Genomic DNA, 21,585 nt, shown 5'->3' with positions numbered 1-21,585 from the left:
CCACTCTACCTATTAACGTAGGGGGGATTTATAAGCGAGAGTCTTTGGGGCCATCCTGGGAGGCTGTACTGCCACTGAACTACAAACAGGAGACACAAAGGGACTCCAATGAAAGATTCATTCTTCCATTCCAGTTTTCAGTTTCTGAAAAATGCCCTTTAATCATCAGCTATAGGAAGGAATAGATAAGCAAGGCAGGAAAACAAGCCACACACATATCAACATACATGTTCAAGGAGAACCGCAGGGAGACCGTTAACCCTTTACTCTTCACCGCCTGAGCCTGAGTTCACAGGACAAAGGGGTGGCCGAGTTGGCTGGAGAGGGGAGAGCAACAGGAGACGGGTTGCGATGCAAGCCAGAGCTGGTCCCTTCCTCCTGTGCTGGCTACCCTTCCTGCAGACTGCCCACATTCCTGACACTGTCACCAGGAGGAACCCAACTTGAAAGGGAAACAAAGTGTCACACACGCTGGATCACAATTTTATTTGGTAAGAGTTTAACTGTTTAAGCTGCAAGCAAGTTCCTTTCACAATTACAGTTTTAGAGACCTGGTAGTTTCAGAGATCCCAGTGTTCAAAAGTATATGTCAAAATTAGTAACAAAAACAACCCACACCCAAAGGTAAGCTCTTTGATTGGTTTGGAATGTACAACCACTGATTTCAGCTGTTCTCAGAAACAGGCCCACCACTTCCTTGGAATTCAGGTGGGATGGAGTCAATGTCCACAGGGGGGAAAATGCCTTTAAATAAGTTAGCTATTTGGACAATATTATCCACTCCTTAGAAAACACAGGGAGATAACAAGTCTCAGTGGTGGGTTACATGGTACAGCACCAGTTTCACAGGGAGCTTATGGAGTCCGAGGGTCAGCAGCTGTTGGCATATGGCACACAAAATGAAAGCAGTCACCAAGGGCAGGGACAGTGTCGAAGGACAGGCAGTCTCTCCCAGCCTCACCCAGCCATTTGACTTGCTAAGAGCAGAAGCAATGTTCTGCAGTATCTTCACGATAACATCTTCAATGGTTACAAAACAAAGAGAAAACCCACCAATATTATTCCCCAGGAAGTCTGTGTCTACAAAGAAAGGGACCTGGCTAGGGTTCCCACGGGGGACTCCGCCTCCCATCCACTTCTGTTTCCACGTGATATAAGACATCAGCCAGAGTATGTTCTACGACGGCGCCCCAGCCCATGTCACTCATCTGGTTGGGGGATGAGAAACAGAAACGAGGTGATTAGAGTAATTACAGCAGAAAGTAACAAAGATTCTGAGGATGCATGTGGACATCTTAATGTTACTCACAGGGCGGTATGTGAGATCCTTTGGAGGATACTTGAAGCAGGGTCCAAAGTTAATGGAAACCTGGGACAAATTCAATTCAAGCAGACATGAAAAAAACACAAGCCTATAGTGAAAAAGTTAATGGGACATGGGAAATTGTTCTTTTTAGAGGTAGCGCTGACATTATATATTAATATTACTAAAAGTGGTCAACACCTTAACCTTAATGTCCATCAAGAATTAGGTAAATATGGCCCTGGCCAACAGGCTCAGCAGTAGAGCATTGGCCTGGTGTGTGAAAGTCCCCAGGTTTGATTCCCGGTCAGGGCACGCAGCAGAAGTGACCATCTGCTTCTCTACCCTTCGCCCTCCCGCTTCTCTCTCTGTTCCTCTCTCCTCCCCTAGACCACAGCGCAGCCATGGCTGGAATGGTTCAAGCAATCTGGCCCTGGGCACCTGAGGATGGCTCCATGGCCTCGCCTCAGCACTGAAACAGCTCAGTTGCCAAGCAACGGAGCAGTGGCCCCAGATAGGCAGAGCATTCTCTGTAGGAGGCTTGCCGAGTGGATCCCGGTGTGTGGGGGGCATGCAGGAGTCTGTCTCTGCCTCCAACTTAATTAAAAATTAAAAAAAGAAATAAAAGAATTAGGTAAATAGGCCCTAGATGGCTGGCTCAGTGGATAGAGCGTCAGCTTATGGATTTCCTAGATTTGATGCCCAGGGCATCACAGGAGAAGTGACCATCTGCTTCTCTCCCCTACTCTCCCCTGCCTCTTCTTTCCCTTGTCCCCTCTCCCAGGCAGTGGCTAGACTGGTTCAGGCACTGGCCCCAGATGGGGGTTGTTGGGTGGATCCCAGTCAGGGCACATGTGGGAGTCTGTTTCTCTATCTTCCCTACTTTCACTTAAAAAAAAGAAGAATTAAGTGAACAGCCCTGGCCAGGTAGCTCAGTTGGTTAGAGTGCTGACCTGATATGCCAAGGTTGTGGGTTTGACCACCAGTTAGGGCACACACAAATGAGTGCATAAATAGGTGAAACAACAAATCAATGCTTCTCTTTTTTCCTTTCTAAAATCAATAAAAAAAAAATTTTTTTTAAAAGAACTGGGTAAATAAAATAAACGTGTTGATTTTTGTTTATAACCTAAAGATGTCTTTACTTTATTTCCATGGTGCCTAATCGACAGACTAAAAATACTTGGAAACTTCCAATTATTACCTTTTCAAGTCATTTAAAAAAACAAACAAACAGGCTCTAATGATAGTCCCCCCCCCTCATACTGAATCATATATTTATATTTTATTTTATTTATTTTTTGTATTTTTCTGAAGTTGGAAACGGGGAGGTAGTCAGATAGACTCCCACATGCGCCTGACTGGGATCCACCCGGCATGCCCACCAGGGGGCGATGCTCTGCCCATCTGGAGTGTTGCTCTGTTGCAACCAGAGCCATTCTAGCACCTGAGGCAGAGGCCATAGAGCCATCCTCAGCGCCTGGGCCAACTTTGCTCCAATGGAGCCTTGGCTGCGGGAAGGGAAGAGAGAGACAGAGAGGAAGGAGAGGGGGAGGGGTGGAGAAACAAGATGGGCGCTTCTCCTGTGTGCCCTGGCCGGGAATTGAACCTGAGAGTCCTGCACGCCAGGCCGACACTCTACCACTGGGCCAACCAGCCAGGGCCTAAATTTATATTTTAAATGAATATAAGCAACAATCACAAACTAATGATAGTAGGTTAGCATGACATATGTAATACCAAATTGATTTTGCACATAAATATAGCCTTTACACTGAATAACAACATTACCTCACAATACATTCAAAGGACAAGTATGGATACACTAATTGCATGATCCAAGCATGCATTTCCTAAAACATCCAATTGTTTCTGGACCAAACAGTGTCAGTGTGAAAACATTCCCATCTCACTTAGGCTATTCAGATTTCTTTCTGGGACTCAATCAGTAGCTCTTTCATCACAACCATTCACCTCGTTCTCCAGTTCTGTTCACAGGATGACCAGTGATACATACCGTGCAGCTCTTGTACAGTGAGATGGCTGGAAAGTAAACCCCCTCAAAAATATCTTTGTAAGCCACACCCTGATTGACACCATTTTTATAAAATATTATCTGTAACAAAAAACATGGTTTTACTTTAGAATTTAAAAACAGAACAAACAAACTCAAAAAGAAGTCACTTGGAGAACCCATTAGAAGTGCTGCCACCATCCTGTTAATAATGTATTCCAAGACTAGCATATAGCTGTGTAATAACATCTTATATAATCAGGTCCCTCAGAGGCTGTTTACAGGCACTAGTCCAGCTGGTCTTCAGGTCTGTGTTCTGCATTCCTATGCTACTTCTACTAGTTATACTTTCTATTGTTCATTATATTACCCTTATAGAAAGTAATGTGGTCTTCTATCAATACCTGCTTAAGCTTGTTGCCTTCCCTTGCATCAGGTTCTTGCTTCTGTATTTTGACTTTGAAAATTCTCAGGATATTCTGTCAGTCTCTGAATCCTCATTTTCTTTGTCCTTTATCCTGAATATTCTCTCCTAACCACTATCCATATGTGGTTAAGGAACCTTTTCTGAAGTAACTTTCTCTCTCTTCTTCCCAGCAAAAGCAACCTTCTCCCTGCCTATACAATAATTCCTCACTTGACATTATCAACAGGTTCTTGGAACTGTAGCAAAACACATTTTGAAACCAATTTTACCTCAGGCTAATTGATATAAGCAAGAGTTAAGTTTCTACGGCAGCACATCAAGGTTATGACAAAATGACGTTTGAGGACTTGCTATGTTTTCTAGCTATATCATCCTTAGATCTATTAACTGCTTCCTGTTACTATCTTTTTCAACTGGGACTCTAGTTTTAAAAAATTTTTCCTACATTAGTTTCTATTATTGACTCCTCACAGCGTTTTTATTGAAAAATGTTTCCAGCTCAGAACTTTGTCCCTTCCCTCCCCTTCTATTTTTGGCCCTTGTGGCTGGTCCAGATGTGTCAGACCTTCTTTGTGCTATGACCTTGGGCAAATATGTTCCCAACAACTCTGGGACAGGGAGGCAGGGAAAGTTCTGGAGGACACAATGAGCCATTACAGCTCTGGCTGCCTCCAGGAGGCATGGCAAGGTTCTCCCCTCACCTACTCCCGAGTTCCTCCCTCAGTACCGGAACCATCTTCTGGTAAAGAACAGGCCCCTCTGCCTTGCTTCCTCAATCACTTGTACATTTCCCTATCAGGTCACTCTGTTTCTGCCTTTTTCCTGGACGGTGTTCCTGAAAAACCTGGTCATCCCCGAGAGCAGCACAGTATCACAGCAAAGGCACAGACACAGGAGGCCAAGTGGGAGCTCCCTCTGCTGTGTCAGCAGGAAAGAAGGGCCTCTCTTTCCTCACTTATCATTAAGGGGGTTGGTCCCAATCTGCAAGGTCTTCTAGTTCTGACGTTTTTGTGACCATGACTCACCTCACTATGGGGAGTCTGCTTTAGGCTCTTCTCTGCTTTATCCACAAAGTCTTTTTCCTCAAAATACAAATAACTCTTGAACTTTATCAAAGCCTTGAAAACCAAGAAAGAAAAAAAAGGCTCACTGAAACATCAGCAACATCACACAAATAGCACGGCATCATGTGCTCTGCGACAGAAATTACAAATCTCTGCTAGTTCTGAACTATGTGCTTCTTAAAAAGTACTAGATGGCATATATTTGTTAAACATGGTAAAAAAAAAGGCCTTCCTAATAAAATTTTCAAGGAAACACATACATATATACTCTCACCACAGCAACACTGGAGCAACTAAAATTCTCAGATATTGTTGATAGGAATGGAAAGAGTCTAGCAATTTCTCATAAAAATAAATATATAATTACCCTATGGCCCAATAGTTCTACTTCTAGGTACAGACCCTAAAGAAAGAAAAGCATGTTTACAAGATTTGTTCAAGAATGTTCACAATCCCAAACTTGAAAGAGCACAAGTATCCATCAACAGGAAAATGGATATGATGTATGTTAACTATTTTTCAATATAGCTGGGAAAAAACAGCCCTGGCCGGTTGGCTCAGTGGTAGAGCGTTGGCCTGGCGTGCAGGAGTCCTGGGTTCGATTCCCGGCCAGGGCACACAGGAGAAGCGCCCATCTGCTTCTCCACCCCTCCCCCTCTCCTTCCTCTCTGTCTCTCTCTTCCCCTCCCGCAGCCGAGGCTCCACTGGAGCAAAGATGGCCTGGGCGCTGAGGATGGCTCTGTGGCCTCTGCCTCAGGAGCTAGAATGGCCCTGGTCACAACAGAGCAACGCCCCAGATGGGCAGAGCGTCGCCCCCTGGTGGGCATGCTGGGTGGATCCCAGTTGGGCGCATGCGGGAGTCTGCCTCCCCGTTTCCAACTTTAGAAAAATACAAAAAAAAAGCTGGGAAAAAACAGGAAAATGGATAAATACATTGTGGCATCTTCATACACTGGAATACTGCCCTGTGATAAAAGTAAACTACACAGACATACAACAGCATGGATGAATCTCAAAAGCAGTATGCCAAATGACAAAATCCAAACACAAGACAACATACCATTTATATAACATCAAAAACAAGTAAATCTACAAAACAGAATTACGATGGGAAAAAATATTCTAAAACGCAGTGGCCTCTACAGAGGTGGGACTGGGGTTGACTGGGAGAGGGCATGAGGGAACTTCCCTGTGATGACAGATTATACATCCACAGAGGGGTCTGAGTCAAACTTAAAACTCAGTGACTGAAAATTTGTACATTTTATTTTACATAAAGTTTAAATAAAAAAATAAACAATGGTTGAACTCTAGCTAATGATGTGCATCATGACGTACTTGGTGGGGGAGTGTACTGATGTCTGCAATATTCTCTGAAGTGCATTAAAAAAACATGGATGACCTGACTGGTGGTGGGGCAGTGGACAGAGCTTTGACCTGGGATGCTGAGGTCCCAGGTTTGAAACCCCAACCTTGCTGGTTTGAGTATGGGCTCACCGGCTTGAGGGCAGGCTCACCAGCGTGAGCATGGGGTCGCTGGCTTGAGCATGGAATCATTAACATGATCCCAGGGTCCCTGGCTTGAAGCCTAACACTGCTGGCTTGAGCAAGGGGTCAGTGGCTTGGCCTAAGCCCCCCAGTCAGTCACATATGAGAAGCCACCAAGGAACTAAGGTGATGCAACTACGATGCTTCTCTCTCCCTCCCTTCCTCCCCTTCCTCCCTTTCCTCCCCTCCTCCTCCCCTCCTTTTCCCTCCCCTCCCCTCCCCCCTCCCTCCCTCCCTCCCTTCCTCCTTCCTTCCTTCCTTCCTTCCTGTCTGTTTCTCCCCCCCCCCCCAAAAAAAATACATGGATGACTGAATGGATGGATGGAGCAGGGGGAGAATATATTGATAATATGTTAATATTAGAATTTTAATGATTGGTTTTCAGACACTGACTTTTAAGTTCTTTTAACTTTGTCATGTCTGAAAATTTTATAATGCAATGTTGGAAAAAATATGAATAGCGGGTCAGTATCACAAGCCATAGGTCACAGCTGCAGGCAATGGCTGCCACAGATCTTCAAACCCAGGAACATCTCAGGAGGACAAACTTACCTTATCTTTATAAGTGTCAGGCAGGGACTTGGCTGTCTCTGTGTCTTCAGGAAGATTGATATAGAATCCTAGGACATCTCCCTGTCCATAGCCGGAAGAGTAGTGTTTGCCAATGGACTGGTGGAATTTGGTTCCCTTTTTACTCCGCCAAGAATAACTAAATTTATCATAACCTAAGGGAGCTTGAAGGTTACCTGTCCCAACAAAAAGATATGCAGGAAGTCAGAGGACGGCAACTCCCGGTTTACTGAAGGAAAAAATTCTTTTTTTGGGGGGGGGGGGGTGAGGATGGAGGAATCAATTTTGTAAAACTGCTAACAAACTATTTCACACAATCAAAGAATTAAAAAATATTCTAGGAACTGCAAAGTACCTAAACGGTCAGGAATTAAATTTTATGCCCACAATTCAATAGGTCCCGAAGTAGTAACACTCAGCCAGCCGGTCTTATACCGCCCTCCTTGCTTCAATGTCCATACTCTCGCTCCAGCTTACCTAACGGCTGAGACCAACCCAGTCTAGCAGCAGTGTCTGGCGGCATCTCATCCACCGTAATTTCGAAGTACCAGGCACCTTTCCGTACCCCATGAGAAGCCCGCACCATAGAGTAGCCTTTCTCTCCAACCACAGTCAATCGGTCATCAGAGATCTTTAACTGGGGAGCTGTAGAGATGGAGATAAAAACAAAGGCCTGGAACTTTTTTGATACCTGGAGACACCTGCCACAAAACACTCCAGTAGGACAAAATGAAAGATCAGAAATACCTGTCAGGAACTGGAAATACTAGTTACTGAGTTTAAAGATAGCAGCATTAGAGAAAAATGATGGAAAGGAGAAGAAAAAGGAAGAAAGTTGTTAAGTAACCTAGTTTTATTATGTGATTATATTAAAGAGGACAAGTTAAAATTAATTATACTTTCTATTCTCTAAAATATAACAAACCAATTGTAATGTGTTTGGATCCTGATTTGAATAAACCATCCTTTAAGACAACTTTTCCTTTGAAACAATTTGATTTTCAAAAATAGTGAAGAATCCTCAGTTTGCTTCCCCAAATATTAACACCATTTATTACTAGATGCTCCTGTGTGTGCCCTGGCCAGGGATCAAATCAGCAACTTCTGCGCTTCAGGACAACACTCCAACCAACCAAACTATCCAGCTTAATTACTGATTTCTAGAGACAGAAAAAGGAAGAGAAGGGATGGGGGAAGGGAAGCATTCATTTATTGTTCCACTTTTCACTGGTTGCTTCCGTCTAACATTAATACAATATTCTTAATTAACCAACAAATCTTCAAAATAAGCCAATTATCATTTACAGCAAAATGGTGGGATCTTGATAACATTATAAGGAGTGAAATAAGTAAATCAGAAAAAAACAAGAACTACATGATTCCATACATTGGTGGAACATAAAAATGAGACTAAGAGACATGGACAAGAGTGTGGTGGTTACCAGGGGTGGGGGGAGGGAGGACAGGGGGAGAGTTAGGGGGAGGGGGAGGGGCACAGAGAACTAGATAGAGGGTGGCGAAGGACAATCTGACTTTGGGCGAGGGGTATGCAACATAATTTAATGACAAAATAACCTAGACATGTTTTCTTTGAATATATGTACCCTGATTTATTAATGTCATCCCATTACCATTAATAAAAATTTATTTAAAAAAAAAAAAAAATAAGCCAATTATCAACATATTATCCTTGTTGTGGTCCTGGATCTAATCCAAGATCCCACAACCTACTTACAGTAGTTGTCACGTCTTCCTAGTGTCTTTCAGTATGGGACAGTTCCTCAAGCCTTGCACGGCAGTGACATTCTGCAGAGCACTGGTCACTTTAGTTTATAGGATATCCCTCTTTGGTTTGTCTGATGCTTCTTCCTGTCTACGTCCAGGTTATGCTTCTCTGACAGGCACACCGCTGAGGTGCACACAGCAGTGCCTCTCAGAGCATCACATATGGAAGCAAACCATATTCAAAAGAGTGACGTTGAACTTTGAGCACTTGGTTAAGGGGATGCTTTCCAGGTTTCTCTACTACAGAATTGTTATTTTTTCTTTGTAATCAACAGCTATTTTGTGGGGAGATAAAAAGATTCTTGAGAAAATCAGGAAAATCTGATCATGAACTGAATTCCGACAATAGCAAAGAACTACACCGCTCATAGAAATTAGGGGATATTTTATTACTTCATGTTCATTTTTAAATATCCCCTAATTTTTGTGAGCAGTATATTTTTGTTAAGTGTTATGCTCATTTTTTAGAGTACATTGGGGGAGATTTACTTTATAAAAATTCAGAAAAAAAGAGACATAGAAATAGAGGAGCAGATAAAGCAAATATGGCAAAATCTTGTTAAATCTAGGTACTTGGAGATTCACTATATTCATGTCTTTAACCATTTGATCCCGGGTTCCTGGCTCAACTCCAATGTTGCTGTGTGTTCGAGCCCCAAGCAGAACACGTATATGTGAAGCAATCAATGGGTGCACATCTAAGTGGATCAACAAGCCGATGCTTTTCTCCCTCCCTCTCTCTGCCTTCCTCTCTTTCAAAAATCAACGGAAAAAAAAAATACAGTTGAAGGCACCATCTAAATTCAAAGATAAGTCACAGAAAGTATTTAAATACTTTATTACTCTCTCAGATCACCCGCTCTGGGTGTAGTTGCTATGGATGAGGACAAATAAGCATCTATGGACCCGGTATTAGGTAATTATAATTAAGGAATTCTTACTTGCCTTAGGCATGATAATGGCATACAGTGTATGTTTTTTTGAAAATCCTTGTTAGAGATAAACAGAGGTATATATGGGAAAAGAATATGCTATCTGGGATTTGCACTGATACTATAAAAAAACAACAAATATTCATGAAGTATACTCCTCTAAAAGCGGATAATTTAAATTCACTTTCATATTCTAAAGATGATTGATATTTGTTAAAATTTGAATAAATGTCACTAAAAGAACTACTACATACCAGTGATTTTCCACTTTTATCATCTCATGGCACACAAAGTACTAAAATCCTGTGGCATACCAAAAAAATATATTTTTTGCCGATCTAACAAAAAAAAAGATATAATTTTGATTCATTCACACTGGATAGCAATTGTTGTCATTTTTTTGTATTTTTCTGAAGTTGGAAATGGGGAGGCAGTCAGACAGACTCCCACATGCACCCGACAGGGATGCACCCGGCATGCCCACCAGGGGACGATGCTCTGCCCATCTGGGGTGTTGCTCTGTTGCAACCAGAGCCATTCTAGTGCCTGAGGCAGAGGCCATGGAGCCATCCTCAGCGCCCAGGGCAACTTTGCTCCATTGGAGCCTTGGCTGCGGGAGGGGAAGAGAGAGACAGAGTGGAAGGAGAGGGAAAGGGTGGAGAAACATATGGGCGCTTCTCCTGTGTGCCCTGGCCAGGAATCAAACCCAGGACTCCTGCACACCAGGCCGACGCTCTACCACTGAGCAAACCGGCCAGGGCCAGTTGTCATTTTTAATTTGACAATCTAAGGGAAAAGAGGTCAATGCCCTTGACTAAACAGTCAAGTACAGGGAGTCCTCGGGTTACAATACAGTTCTGTTCCTACAACAGTGACATAACCCAATTTTAGTGTAAGTTGAAACACATCCTAGCCTAAGTCACTTACCTATCCCAATACAGTTGTAAAACACAACTAAGCTACAGAAAAAGAAAAAAGATATTGTAGATATATTGTACTGTACACTGTACTGTAGTAACAGAAAAAATGACAAAAAATGATTGTAAAAAGAGTAGGCTAACGGCATAAGCCAAAACACGTCTCAATTTTTTTAAGTTTTTATGGGAACGAGTGTTGAAAACTTGAAATGTCGTTATGTTGAGACTGTTGTAACCCAAGGACCCCTTGTATTGCATGTTTTAAAAATTCTTGCAGCACACCAGTTGAAAATTGCTGCTATATATGAAGAGTTTTAAATGACCAAAAAAAAATTAACAAAGTAAAAAACAACTAACACACCGGGAGAAAATGTTTACAATCCATACCACAAACAAAGGGCTAATATCCCTAATACACACAGGGACAAAAGACCAAAATCCCAATAGAAAAACAGGAAAGCCTGACCAGACAGTGGAGTAGTGTACAGAGCATTGGACTGGGATATGGAGGACCCAGGTTCGAAACTCCAAGGTTGCCGGCTTGAGCATGGGCTCCCGGGCTTGAGCGCGGGGTTGCTGGTTTGAAGCCCAAGGTCACTGGCTTGAGCAAGGGGTCACTCGCTCTGCTGTAGCCCCTGGTCAAGGCACATATGAGAAAGCAATCAATGAACAGCTAAGGTGCTGCAAGAAAGAATTGATACTTCTCATCTTTCTCCCTTCCTGTCTCTCTGTCCCTATCTGTCCCTCTCTCTGACTCTGTCTAAAAAACAAAAACAAAATACAAGTAATTCACGAGATAAGAACTCTTAAACATGAAAAAATGTTCAAACTCAAAAGAAATACAAGTTAAAACAACACAAATACCATCTCTCACCTATAAGACCAGCCAAAATTAAAATACGAGATGACACATTCCGTTTCCGAGGCTATGGAGAAACAGTCTCTACATGGTGGGTGGGCATGCACACAGCACAACCTTCTGAAGGGAAATCTGGCAACACCTAACCAAATTACACAAACACTTGCATTTTGGTCCAACAATTCCACTTCTAGAATTCTACCTTCAAAATATACCACCAACATTACAAAAATACATATACTCATGGTTATTCACGGGCTCTTTGTGATTGCAAAATATTGGAAACATTCTAAATGCCATACACAGAGTGGTTGAATAAACTATGCACATCCACATAAGGGAGCATGACGCTACAAAAAGAAAATAGTAAAGATGCTTTCTTTGAACTAACTGATCTAGAGTAACAGCAAGAAACAAAATGCAGAAGAGTAGCTATAGTATGCTGGCCTTCATGTATGAAAAAAAGGAGCTAAAGGAAATAGACATGTTATCTGCTCATTTGTGCAGAAGAATTACAGGAAGGATAAACCAGAAACTAAAGAAACTGGTTACCTATAGGGGATGGGGGAGAAAATGGTGGGAAAAAAGAAAAAAGGGTAAAAGGAAGGAGAAGTGGGGGAAGGGAGTGGGACAGTGAGTAGGACACACGGAGTAAACCTGCAGTACAACTCAACTCTCAGACCAGAGCAATGCTGTGGGTATTTCAGGAGATATGGGAGAACCGAGACAAACACTAACAAATGAACCTAACTGTATCACAAATGAAAAACATAACCACAATGAAGAAGGTGGGAAAGAAAAGAACTAATCCAACAAGTTGCAAAGCTAAAGAGAAAAACAGCTGTAAACAAATACTGCTATCTAGTTAGTGAATGTTTCTTCTCACAGGGGTTAGCAATTCTGAAATTATTTTATGTGCATATTAGAAATGAACAAACAGCCTGACTAGGCAGTGGCGCAGTGGATAGAGCATCGGACTGGGATGTGGAGGGCCCAGGTTCGAAACCCCGAGGTCACCAGCTTGAGCGCAGGCTCATCTGGTTTGAGCAAGGCTCACCAGCTTGAGCCCAAAGTTGCTGGCTTGAGCAAAGGGTCACTCGGTCTGGCACATACGAAACTAAGGTGTTGTAACGAAGATCTCATCTCTCCCTTCCGGCGTGTCTGACCCTATCTGTCCCTCTCTCTCTGTCTTTCTGTCTCTGTCACACACACAAAAAAGTAAAAAAATAAAAAAAGTAATAAAAATAAATTTAGAGTTAGTCTTACTGTTGGAGAAAGAAGTTACAAAGAACGAAAGGTGTAAGGCTGGAACAACCCTGTGGTGTCTGGAATACAAGGTACCGGTGTAAACTCAGTATAACCATGTATATATGTCAGTATATATACATGCACTTCCTACTTTCGTGTATTGAGTCTAGAAGTGACACCCAGTAACAGTGAGCATACCTAACAGTCTTAAAAAATCAAGTTTCTAAATACCATTTCCCAATCAAAGGAGCCAGGGCTCCTTGGAGAAGTAGTAAATACTTGGCCTGGGGCATGGAAAATACCAGATGAGTCAGGAACATCTTGTAATATCAGAAAGTAAGGAAGTACTAAATAAAGATGATGCCCATTAAAAAAACACAGGAACCAACCTAAAGAAGCTCCTAAAGGACAAAGCTGGAATAACTGAGCAACTAAATAAAGTATACTCCATAGAATAAAATAGGTATCTATGAGTCCACACTGATACAATCAATTAAACAGTAACTAAGAAAGGGAATAAAAAGTCACCAGGGAAACGCCACATTAACAATCACTGCAAATGAGATCCACTGATAGAAGCTAAAATTAGTGTGCAAAAGTTTAGAGAAACAAGTTATTGCATAGTCTCAAAGTATTTTTCTCCAAGATATATATTACGTACACAGGGAAAGACAGTAGAGAAAGCAAACAGAAACCACCTGAACCAAATAATCATGTTCAACATATGCAATCAGAAAACACTGACATTCTGAACTCCATCCATGAGATGATGCACTGAAGACCCATTTCTGTAGTGTTTTTCCAAAAAATGTATAACCTCAGTCTGATTGTGAGAAAAAGACAAACCTCACTGATAATATTGAACAAAATAATAGGTTAATACTTAAAAAGTGTCATGGTCATGAAAAACAAGCAACTACTGAGGAACGGTTGACGACTGCAAGAGACTAAGGAGAAACACCAAAGACAATGTGAGATCCTAGAAGAAGCATTAGTGAAGTTTAAATCAAGTCTTTAGTTCATTAACAGCATTTACCAATGTGAACTTCATGGTTTTGATCATTGTACTATGGTTGTATAAAATGTTACCATTAGGAGAGGCTTGATGAGGGATTTTTGGAAACTTATTTTTAGCAATTTTACTGTAAGTTTAAAATTACTTCAAAAGTTTTAATAAACCATATATGTGTGTATGCCTATGTGTATGTGGGCACACGTATGTGTGTGATATATAATGGCTAAAGCTTCTAAGGAGAGACACATTCTGAGTCTGGAAACGGCCTGGAGGAGTGATTATAAACTGACATATATATATATATCTAATTTTAGATTGGATACAGCTGATGACAGTAGCTCAGGGTAACACTGGGTCCAACATGAACTACTGAATACTTTACATACCTCGATCATGTAGGGCTAACAAAACCCGTTCGTACAAGCAGGCTCTGTAGAGGTCTCCGGGAATAGGTTTTCCTGCCCAGCAGTCAAGTTCAAGCTTTTCAGGGTCAGGGGCGTGGGGGTCAGGCTCAGCTAGAATATACCGATAGCCATCTTTGTTAAATGGGTGTTCCAAAGGGTAGCCGTGAGGGGGAAGGCGCTGAGCAGAAAACAAAGGATCACTGCAGAAAGGAAAAAATAAAATCAAGAAACTAAAACCCCCTCTCGTTCAACTGCCTTCAATCCTGTAAGAGGAGCCTCTGATTTATTAATTTCAGCTGGAATGCAAGCAAGTTCACAAATGCTTTTCATTACTCAAAGAGAGCATCCTGCCCTCTGTAGGCAAACAGAGGAATGAAAAAGATTTGCTTTATTCAACAAAGGGCAGGGTAGGGCCAAAGCAAGTTTACAGTTGTTTGTATGGAAAATAATATAGTAAATAAATAATAACACAAGAATAAACCCTATTTCATGTACTCATAACTGCAAACCTACTTTGCCCGGCCTGTATTTTTGGTTCAATTACTTTAGTCTGTAGGGGTTTTCTATATCCATGACAATGAACCATTACATCACAGGGAAGAAAGGGAGAAAGGGAATGAAGGTGAACAGAAACTCAGCAGTATGAACACTTACTATCTGCTTTCTAAATAAGAAATGGCCTGTGTTTCATCAGCTTAGTATTAAACAAAGAGAAGGGAAGAGGCAGAAAGTTTAAGGAACCAACGTTCAGAATTGGTTTCACTCCCTCCCCCAACTCACTTTTCTCTAGATGCTTACTTACTAGAACTTGACTCCCCAGGTAAACCATCAGAGTGCTGCCTGGGACTGGTTTATGTAGTAACAAGTTGTAAACCAGGACATCTAGTCTGGGGTTACTTTACCGCTCAAAGTGCTCAAAATTTGAGAAAAATGGACAGGCTTTTTAGACCTCAGACAGTTGAGCTACTGAAAAGTATGGCTCTTTTCTCCCTGACGGACTTGGCCAGCACTGAACAAGACTCTCACAGCGGTGAACAGGGGTAAGCGTTCTCTGCCTACCTCCGAGCCTTCTTGGTGGTCCCTGTGGTCCCCCCATCCTGCTGTTTGCGCTTAGCTCCTCTTCCTTTTCCACTGCTTCCTGCTGCAATGCCTCCTTTGAAGAGATGGCAGATCACTTTCAATGAGCTGTGATAGAAGCACCGTGCAGACACTAAAATTCCATGGGGACTAACACTCCCAACATGCATTTGTGTAACACCACAGGAGGATTTCCTTCCCGAAAGCATATTGGATTTCTCCCTGGTTATGAATGAATGTGCCGAGCGTCTCACAGTCCAGAACACTGCGTTCTGGCAGTAAGCTCAAATGAACCTATGATACATTTTCAACCTTCCTTTCTTAATGACTGCAACTACCAGCACTCTTTCTGAGGATGTGACACAAATGCATTTTCACTCATTCAGATTCTGAACACCAACAGCTAAAAACAACTGCATGGATAAAGCTTTTTTCCCATGAAATCCATACAAACATCCAAAAAGAGAGAATATCCTCATTGTAGAAAGACGTTTGCTAGCTTGAACTACGCATGATATATTCCATGAACACACAGTAAAGCACAATATCTGCAAAAGCACTTAACTTGAATATCCAACAAGACAGAAGTACATCCGACATAGAAAACAAAAACAGAAGTGCTAAAAAGGTGTTTCTCTCCAGTAATGCTACTGCGGTAGCTACTGTGGTTATGTACAACTCAAGTTTAAGAAAGAAGGCTTTAAATTTAGTAGCCATTTTTATAATTATTAGAATTGTCCCAATGCATAACATTCAGGTTTTTTCCCACTAACCTGGCTTGTGGAGTTAAGAGTAAATAGTAATAGATAATTTAAATATTTAATAATAAATATTTAAGCTACATACTAAGGCCACAAGGACTACTATCTTGTGTATTTCTGAAACAGGTACTTTAAACTTTTTGTCCAGTGCTGTTACTCCTCTCAATTAGTTGGTCTTCCAGAAAATGTCTCTGAACTGCAGGAAAACACCTTTATGTAAACAACTGCATACAGTATATATCTTAATTTGGGGCAAGCTTGGAAATTATCAGCAGTTCTGCAATAAAAAGAATCAAGACGTTGAGGGCAGGTCATATTATGCATATACAGGACCAGATTTATGCAGAACTTCCTCTTATGAACATGTCAAGTGTAATTCCTATTTTTCAGAAAAGGTCGAATGTTCAACTGTTGCAACATCAATATCTCCAGTTGGAGTTACCTTAATAACTCCATTATTAATATTGCATGCAAGTTTGTCGCTAGCATTTTAATTATTTTAATAGAAAAGTTTTAGATCCACCTTGAACAGAGCAATTCTGGCCGTGTTAGCAGAATATGACAACGGACAAGCTTTAATTGTTAACATCGAACTGGAACCACAGTTTTGTATTCAGTGCCACTGCCACCATTTTTACAAGACTTCGAAATTTTAATTTAGTTTTAGCTTCTACCACAACTCAGCAAAAAAGCATTTTTCAAACCACAAAATACTTAAGTCTGAGAGGCTGAAAGAAGACAGAGGAGGAATTCACCTCCAAAAGAGGCTCCACCTGTAAGAACAGAAGTGGCACCATGTATATGTCAGACTTTAACAATGCAGAGGGAGAAAAAGGATATAAAAAAATAAGCAATACACTTAGCTATTTCCAACTGTAGAATATTAATAAGAGGAAATGATTATATATTTAAGATGGCACCACTCCAAAAAACAAGTTAATGATGCCACATGTCAGATGAATAGCTAGCTACCACCCAACAGCCCCAACTCTTGTTAGATTACCATTAGAGTAATGAAGGGCATTCCTGCTATTAGATGGGTTACGAATAGAAAAAGACGTTACAGTGGGTGATCAATACAGAAAAAATGCTGTCATGCAAATAAGCTGAAGTTCCAGGACAAGAAAATTAGAAGATGCGCACAGGAAATAACAGCTGAATTAAGGAAAAAGAATGGAGAGCAACTGAATCTAAATTGTTTATGAGCATAGTTAGGGAGTCTAATATAAACACAGTAAATCTGACCTTAATTGTACCTTATTTTATGCTATATCTGTTTCACTTAAGACCAAACTGTGGTGTAAAGTGCCAAAGAGTTTTCCTCCACTATCATCTGTCACAACCTTGGCTAGCCACTAAAACTTGAGTTTGGGACTTTAAAGCATTTTAGTAAATATCCAGTTAAGAGTCAACCCAAAGAATGCCCAATTGTAGGGATGTTTGGATTCAATAGCTTACAAATATTTCATCAATGAGACATTTAAACACTTACCATTTAAATTCCCACTGGTAGACACAGCACTGCTTTGTTTTTGGTTGTCATAAGCAGGACCAATGTTACTAAGATCCTAGAGAGAAAAATACTCAATTATGAAGGGAGGTTATATAATCAAACCCGTCTGGCAAAGCTCAAAGAAACAGAAGAAATTCTGACAGAATGGGAAGTGAAACTGACAATCCTAAAGACACGGAAACTTGCAAGGGTTCCAACTTGGATGCTTCAGGGATCAGCAAGTAACAAGTAAGGCAGGTCAAGTGTAAGAACAAAATGGTGTAAGAAGGATGACGAGCACTGGCTGGGTAGCTCGGATGGTCAGAGCGTCGTCCTGAGGCCAAGGTTGCAGGACTGATCTCCACTGGCGCACATACAACAATCAACCAATGAGTGCATAAATAAGTAAAAGAACAAATCGATCTCTCTCTCTCTCCCTTCCTCGCTCTCTAAAATCAATAAATAAAAAGTTAAAAAGAAAAGAAAAGATGATGAATGGCATCAGCAGGAGGCAGGGTGATGGTGGGGCAATGGCAGACCGGAGTGCGAAGCCCCTCTCCTCAGCTCCCTGGGGGAACTCAGGCCCAGTGGAGTCAGATCTTTCCACTGCACCAGGGAAGACTGACACCTGAATTCCTATGCAAAATCTTAAAGGCTGCAAATCAAACACTTTAAGGTACAGCTGGAAGATCTGACCTTCTGCGATGCCAAATGTGACCCGACATTGAACAAAGAATGAAAATTTTTTCCTCATGTGATGCTAGATGCAACAGAAATTCACAAGAAATTTTTCTTCAGTCATGTTTTTTTTTTTTTTTTTTTTTTAAAAGATTTTATTTATTCATTATAGAGAGGGGAGAGAGAGAGAGAGAGAGAGAGAAGGGGGGAGGAGCAGGAAGCATCAACTCCCATATGTGCCTTGACCAGGCAAGCCCAGGGTTTTGAACCGGCAACCTCAGCATTTCCATGTTAATGCTTTATCCACTGCGCCACCACAGGTCAGGCTTCAGTCATGTTTTTAAGAGCAAAATTTGAGACAGCAAATTAGAAATAAGATGGAATGGCGTATTTATGTTACAAGTGAGAAAACTCTAGTTAAGAAATATAAGAATAATAAGTGTAAAGTCATAACATTTTGAGGAAGAGCCAAAACTAAAATGTAAGGTTATTGTTTTTTCTTTCCAATGCATCAATAATGATTTATTTGGAGCCCACCACGTTATGGGCATGTAATGGCAGTGTGTTATATGTGGCAAACACATATACAAATGTAAACAAAGCTTAATTCTCTGTCTTCAAGGGACCTAAAATCAAAAGGGGAATAGAAAGCACACTAATGTACCTGATCCAAAAGTCCGAATTTGGGGTAATCTTCTTCTGGGTCCTTACTCCCAGGGTCAGGGTGTTCCTTCACCAAGAACACATCTCTTTCTTTACTCTAAAAGGAAACAGTATTTTATCATCGCTGGAAATTCTGAACTTAAAAGTACTGAATGAATGATCAACCACCGACTCTAATTTCTAGGTTTAATCTACAAAAAACGGTACTATTTTTTTCTCTGATTAGAAAATTAATACATGATCATGAAAAAATTTAAATAAAACTTAAAAAAATGAGAGCCAAAATCATTCATAATCCCCATCTATTCTTCCACCAGAGAGAGATAAGCCCTGTTAATAGTTTGCTGTTCAATTCTTTTTTATTTTTTATTTTTCTGAAGTTGGAAACGGGGAGGCAGTCAGACTCCCGCATGTGCTTGACCCGGGATCCACCTGGCACACCCACCAGGGGGCGATGCTCTGCCCATCTGGGGTGTTGCTCTGTTGCAACCAGAGCCATTCTAGCACCTGAGGCAGAGGCCATGGAGCCATCCTCAGCACCCGGGCCAACTTTGCTCCAATGGAGCCTTGGCTGCGGGAGGGGAAGAGAGAAACAGAGAGGAAGGAGAGGGGGAGGGGTGGAGAAGCAGATGGGCACTTCTCCTGTGTGCCCTGGCCAGGAATCAAACCCGGGACTCCTGCACACCAGGCCGATGCTCTACCACTGAGCCAACTGGCCAGAGCCAGCTGTTCCAATTCTTGCTGAGTGCTCTTTAATTCTAAGGACAATAATGTTTAGAACAGTGTTGTTTTTGTTTTTAAATAAAAATAAGCTGTCTTCAATTTCAATATAAAATTATACTTGCAAGAGTGCAGTGGACAAAGGTTTTAGGGTCATATAAAACAAGTGATATAAGCACAATGACACAATATGCAACTTACAGATTTTGTGTAAAAACTATTAAACCTCACAGTTATATTGTCCAAGATTTAATACTAAGTTGTTTTTATTTTCTTAGTTATAACATTATTTCAGTGAGACTAAGGAGAATTTAGTTTGTACAAAAAATACTGCCTAAATATTGAGTACAATTTTTGTCTACTTACCATTGTTTTAACAATGTTATTTGGCCAAGTCATTTTTCCAGGTCTCTGTCTGGTCGTCATGCACTCCCAGTATTTATCGATAAATGGTATGATATCCTAACAAAATATATTAAGACACTTATAGTTGGTTTCAAAATTATGCCCACAAAAAAAGAAAACTACAAAATTTTCAAAGACCTTGTCAAAATCAAGAGAAAAATCCACAGGCTTAATGATTGAAAAAATATATAATAGCATACAAACAACATAAATTGTGGAAAATTTCAAACCATACACATCTTAGCAACATACAGCTTACAGTCCAACTGTACTGTAATTTTCGATACCATCTGAAAGTTGGCTTCAAAATTCTTCTTTCTCCTGAGCTCCTGTTTCTACTTGCCCAAGACATCTCTATCTGGACATTCCACAGGCACCACAGCCTTCTTGTGATAAGACTAAATTCTGCATCTTACCTCACAACGCAGCTCTGCAGATTTCCAAAAATTTTTATTTATTTATTTTAGAGAGAGGAGGGAGAAAGAGAGAGAAAAACATCGATTTATGGTTCCACTTATTTATGCAGTCACAGTTTAATTCTTGTATGTTGCCTGACCTGAAATCAAATCCACAACCTTGGTGTACAGGACAACTTTCTAACCAACTAAGCTACCAAGACAGGGCCTGCTCTGCAGATTTGTATTCTTGCTGTTAATACCAGAATCACCTATCACCCCAAATCACAAGGAGACACCATGAAGTCAACCTAGATTCTTTTGGCATGACCTTCACATAATTAGTCACCAAATGAATTTAAATTTTCAGAAATTTCTCACCTATCAGGCCTCTTTTCCATCCCGCCTGCTTTGACTGTGGCCCTCGCCAGTATGGGCCTGCATAACCGAACCAATGTTTGAACTTCATCTTCTGGCTTCAACTTTCCCCTTTCTAGACCATTCTTCCCCAGTTCACCAGAGTTAGAGTCCATCACCAACCTAATCTTCCACTAGAGTTAGTTCCATGAAAACTGTATCTTTACTAGGAACCAGGATTGAATCAGGAAAAGTAAAAGGGAAGCCTAGAATATTTTGTTGCTCCAGAAAGTAAGGAAGAGTTCAAAAATTACAGGGATGCATCAGAAAGTTTCGGAAGGTAGCCTACACTAGTCAAATCTGAGCACTGGAAATACAAAAATCCGAAATCCAACAAAATTTAAAAAGTCCATAAATCTACAGTGATACTTAAAAAAAAAAAATGATGGGGAAAGGGGAAAACTCTTTAAAGAAGAATGGCAACCAATGAATATATTCTGTTTTAGAACCAACTCTAGGCCCTGGCCGGTTGGCCTGGCGTGCAGAAGTCCTGGGTTCGATTCCCGGCCAGGGCACACAGGAGAGGCGCCCATCTGCTTCTCCACCCCTCCCCCTCTCCTTCCTCTCTGTCTCTCTCTTTCCCTCCTGCAGCCAAGGCTCCATTGGAGCAAAGATGGCCGGGGCGCTGGGGATGGCTCCTTGGCCTCTGCCCCAGGCACTAGAGTGGCTCTGGTCGTGACAGAGCGACGCCCCGGAGGGGCAGAGCATCGCCCCCTGGTGGGCATGCCGGGTGGATCCTGGTCGGGCGCACGCAGGAGTCTGTCTGACTGCCTCCCCGTTTCCAGCTTCAGAAAAATACAAAAAAAAAAAAAAAAGAACCAACTCTATTAACTGATGCAGGCTAGGATAATTAACGGTTGCTAAAACCACTACTTGAAAGGGTTAGAACAA

The 21,585-nt window shown here is 41.4% G+C and overlaps 1 protein-coding gene across 9 annotated transcripts in view; it reads right to left on the bottom strand.

Moving 5' to 3' along the window:
• Positions 1-462: 462 nt before the first annotated feature.
• The window catches only part of ASH2L (ASH2 like, histone lysine methyltransferase complex subunit), a 30,744-nt gene continuing 9,621 nt past the window's right edge, over positions 463-21,585 (bottom strand). For 6 of the 9 annotated variants that reach the window (XM_066380334.1, XM_066380335.1, XM_066380342.1 and 3 more), the window contains exons 6-17: positions 19,844-19,939; positions 18,759-18,854; positions 17,417-17,492; positions 16,680-16,697; positions 15,146-15,239; positions 14,069-14,286; positions 7,404-7,571; positions 6,909-7,102; positions 4,770-4,862; positions 3,321-3,419; positions 1,310-1,369; positions 463-1,208 (exon numbers count right to left, since the gene is read on the bottom strand). In XM_066380334.1, the coding sequence (XP_066236431.1) occupies positions 1,101-1,208; positions 1,310-1,369; positions 3,321-3,419; positions 4,770-4,862; positions 6,909-7,102; positions 7,404-7,571; positions 14,069-14,286; positions 15,146-15,239; positions 16,680-16,697; positions 17,417-17,492; positions 18,759-18,854; positions 19,844-19,939 (1,320 nt within the window). In that variant the 3' untranslated portion in view covers positions 463-1,100. The remainder of the gene's footprint in view (positions 1,209-1,309; positions 1,370-3,320; positions 3,420-4,769; positions 4,863-6,908; positions 7,103-7,403; positions 7,572-14,068; positions 14,287-15,145; positions 15,240-16,679; positions 16,698-17,416; positions 17,493-18,758; positions 18,855-19,843; positions 19,940-21,585) is intronic. The other 3 variants (XM_066380336.1, XM_066380337.1, XM_066380338.1) reach the window with 2 other exon arrangements.

Source organism: Saccopteryx leptura, chromosome 4 (genome assembly GCF_036850995.1).
Source record: "Saccopteryx leptura isolate mSacLep1 chromosome 4, mSacLep1_pri_phased_curated, whole genome shotgun sequence".
Lineage (NCBI taxonomy): Eukaryota > Metazoa > Chordata > Mammalia > Chiroptera > Emballonuridae > Saccopteryx > Saccopteryx leptura.
This window is presented reverse-complemented; position numbering and strand designations above follow the sequence as displayed.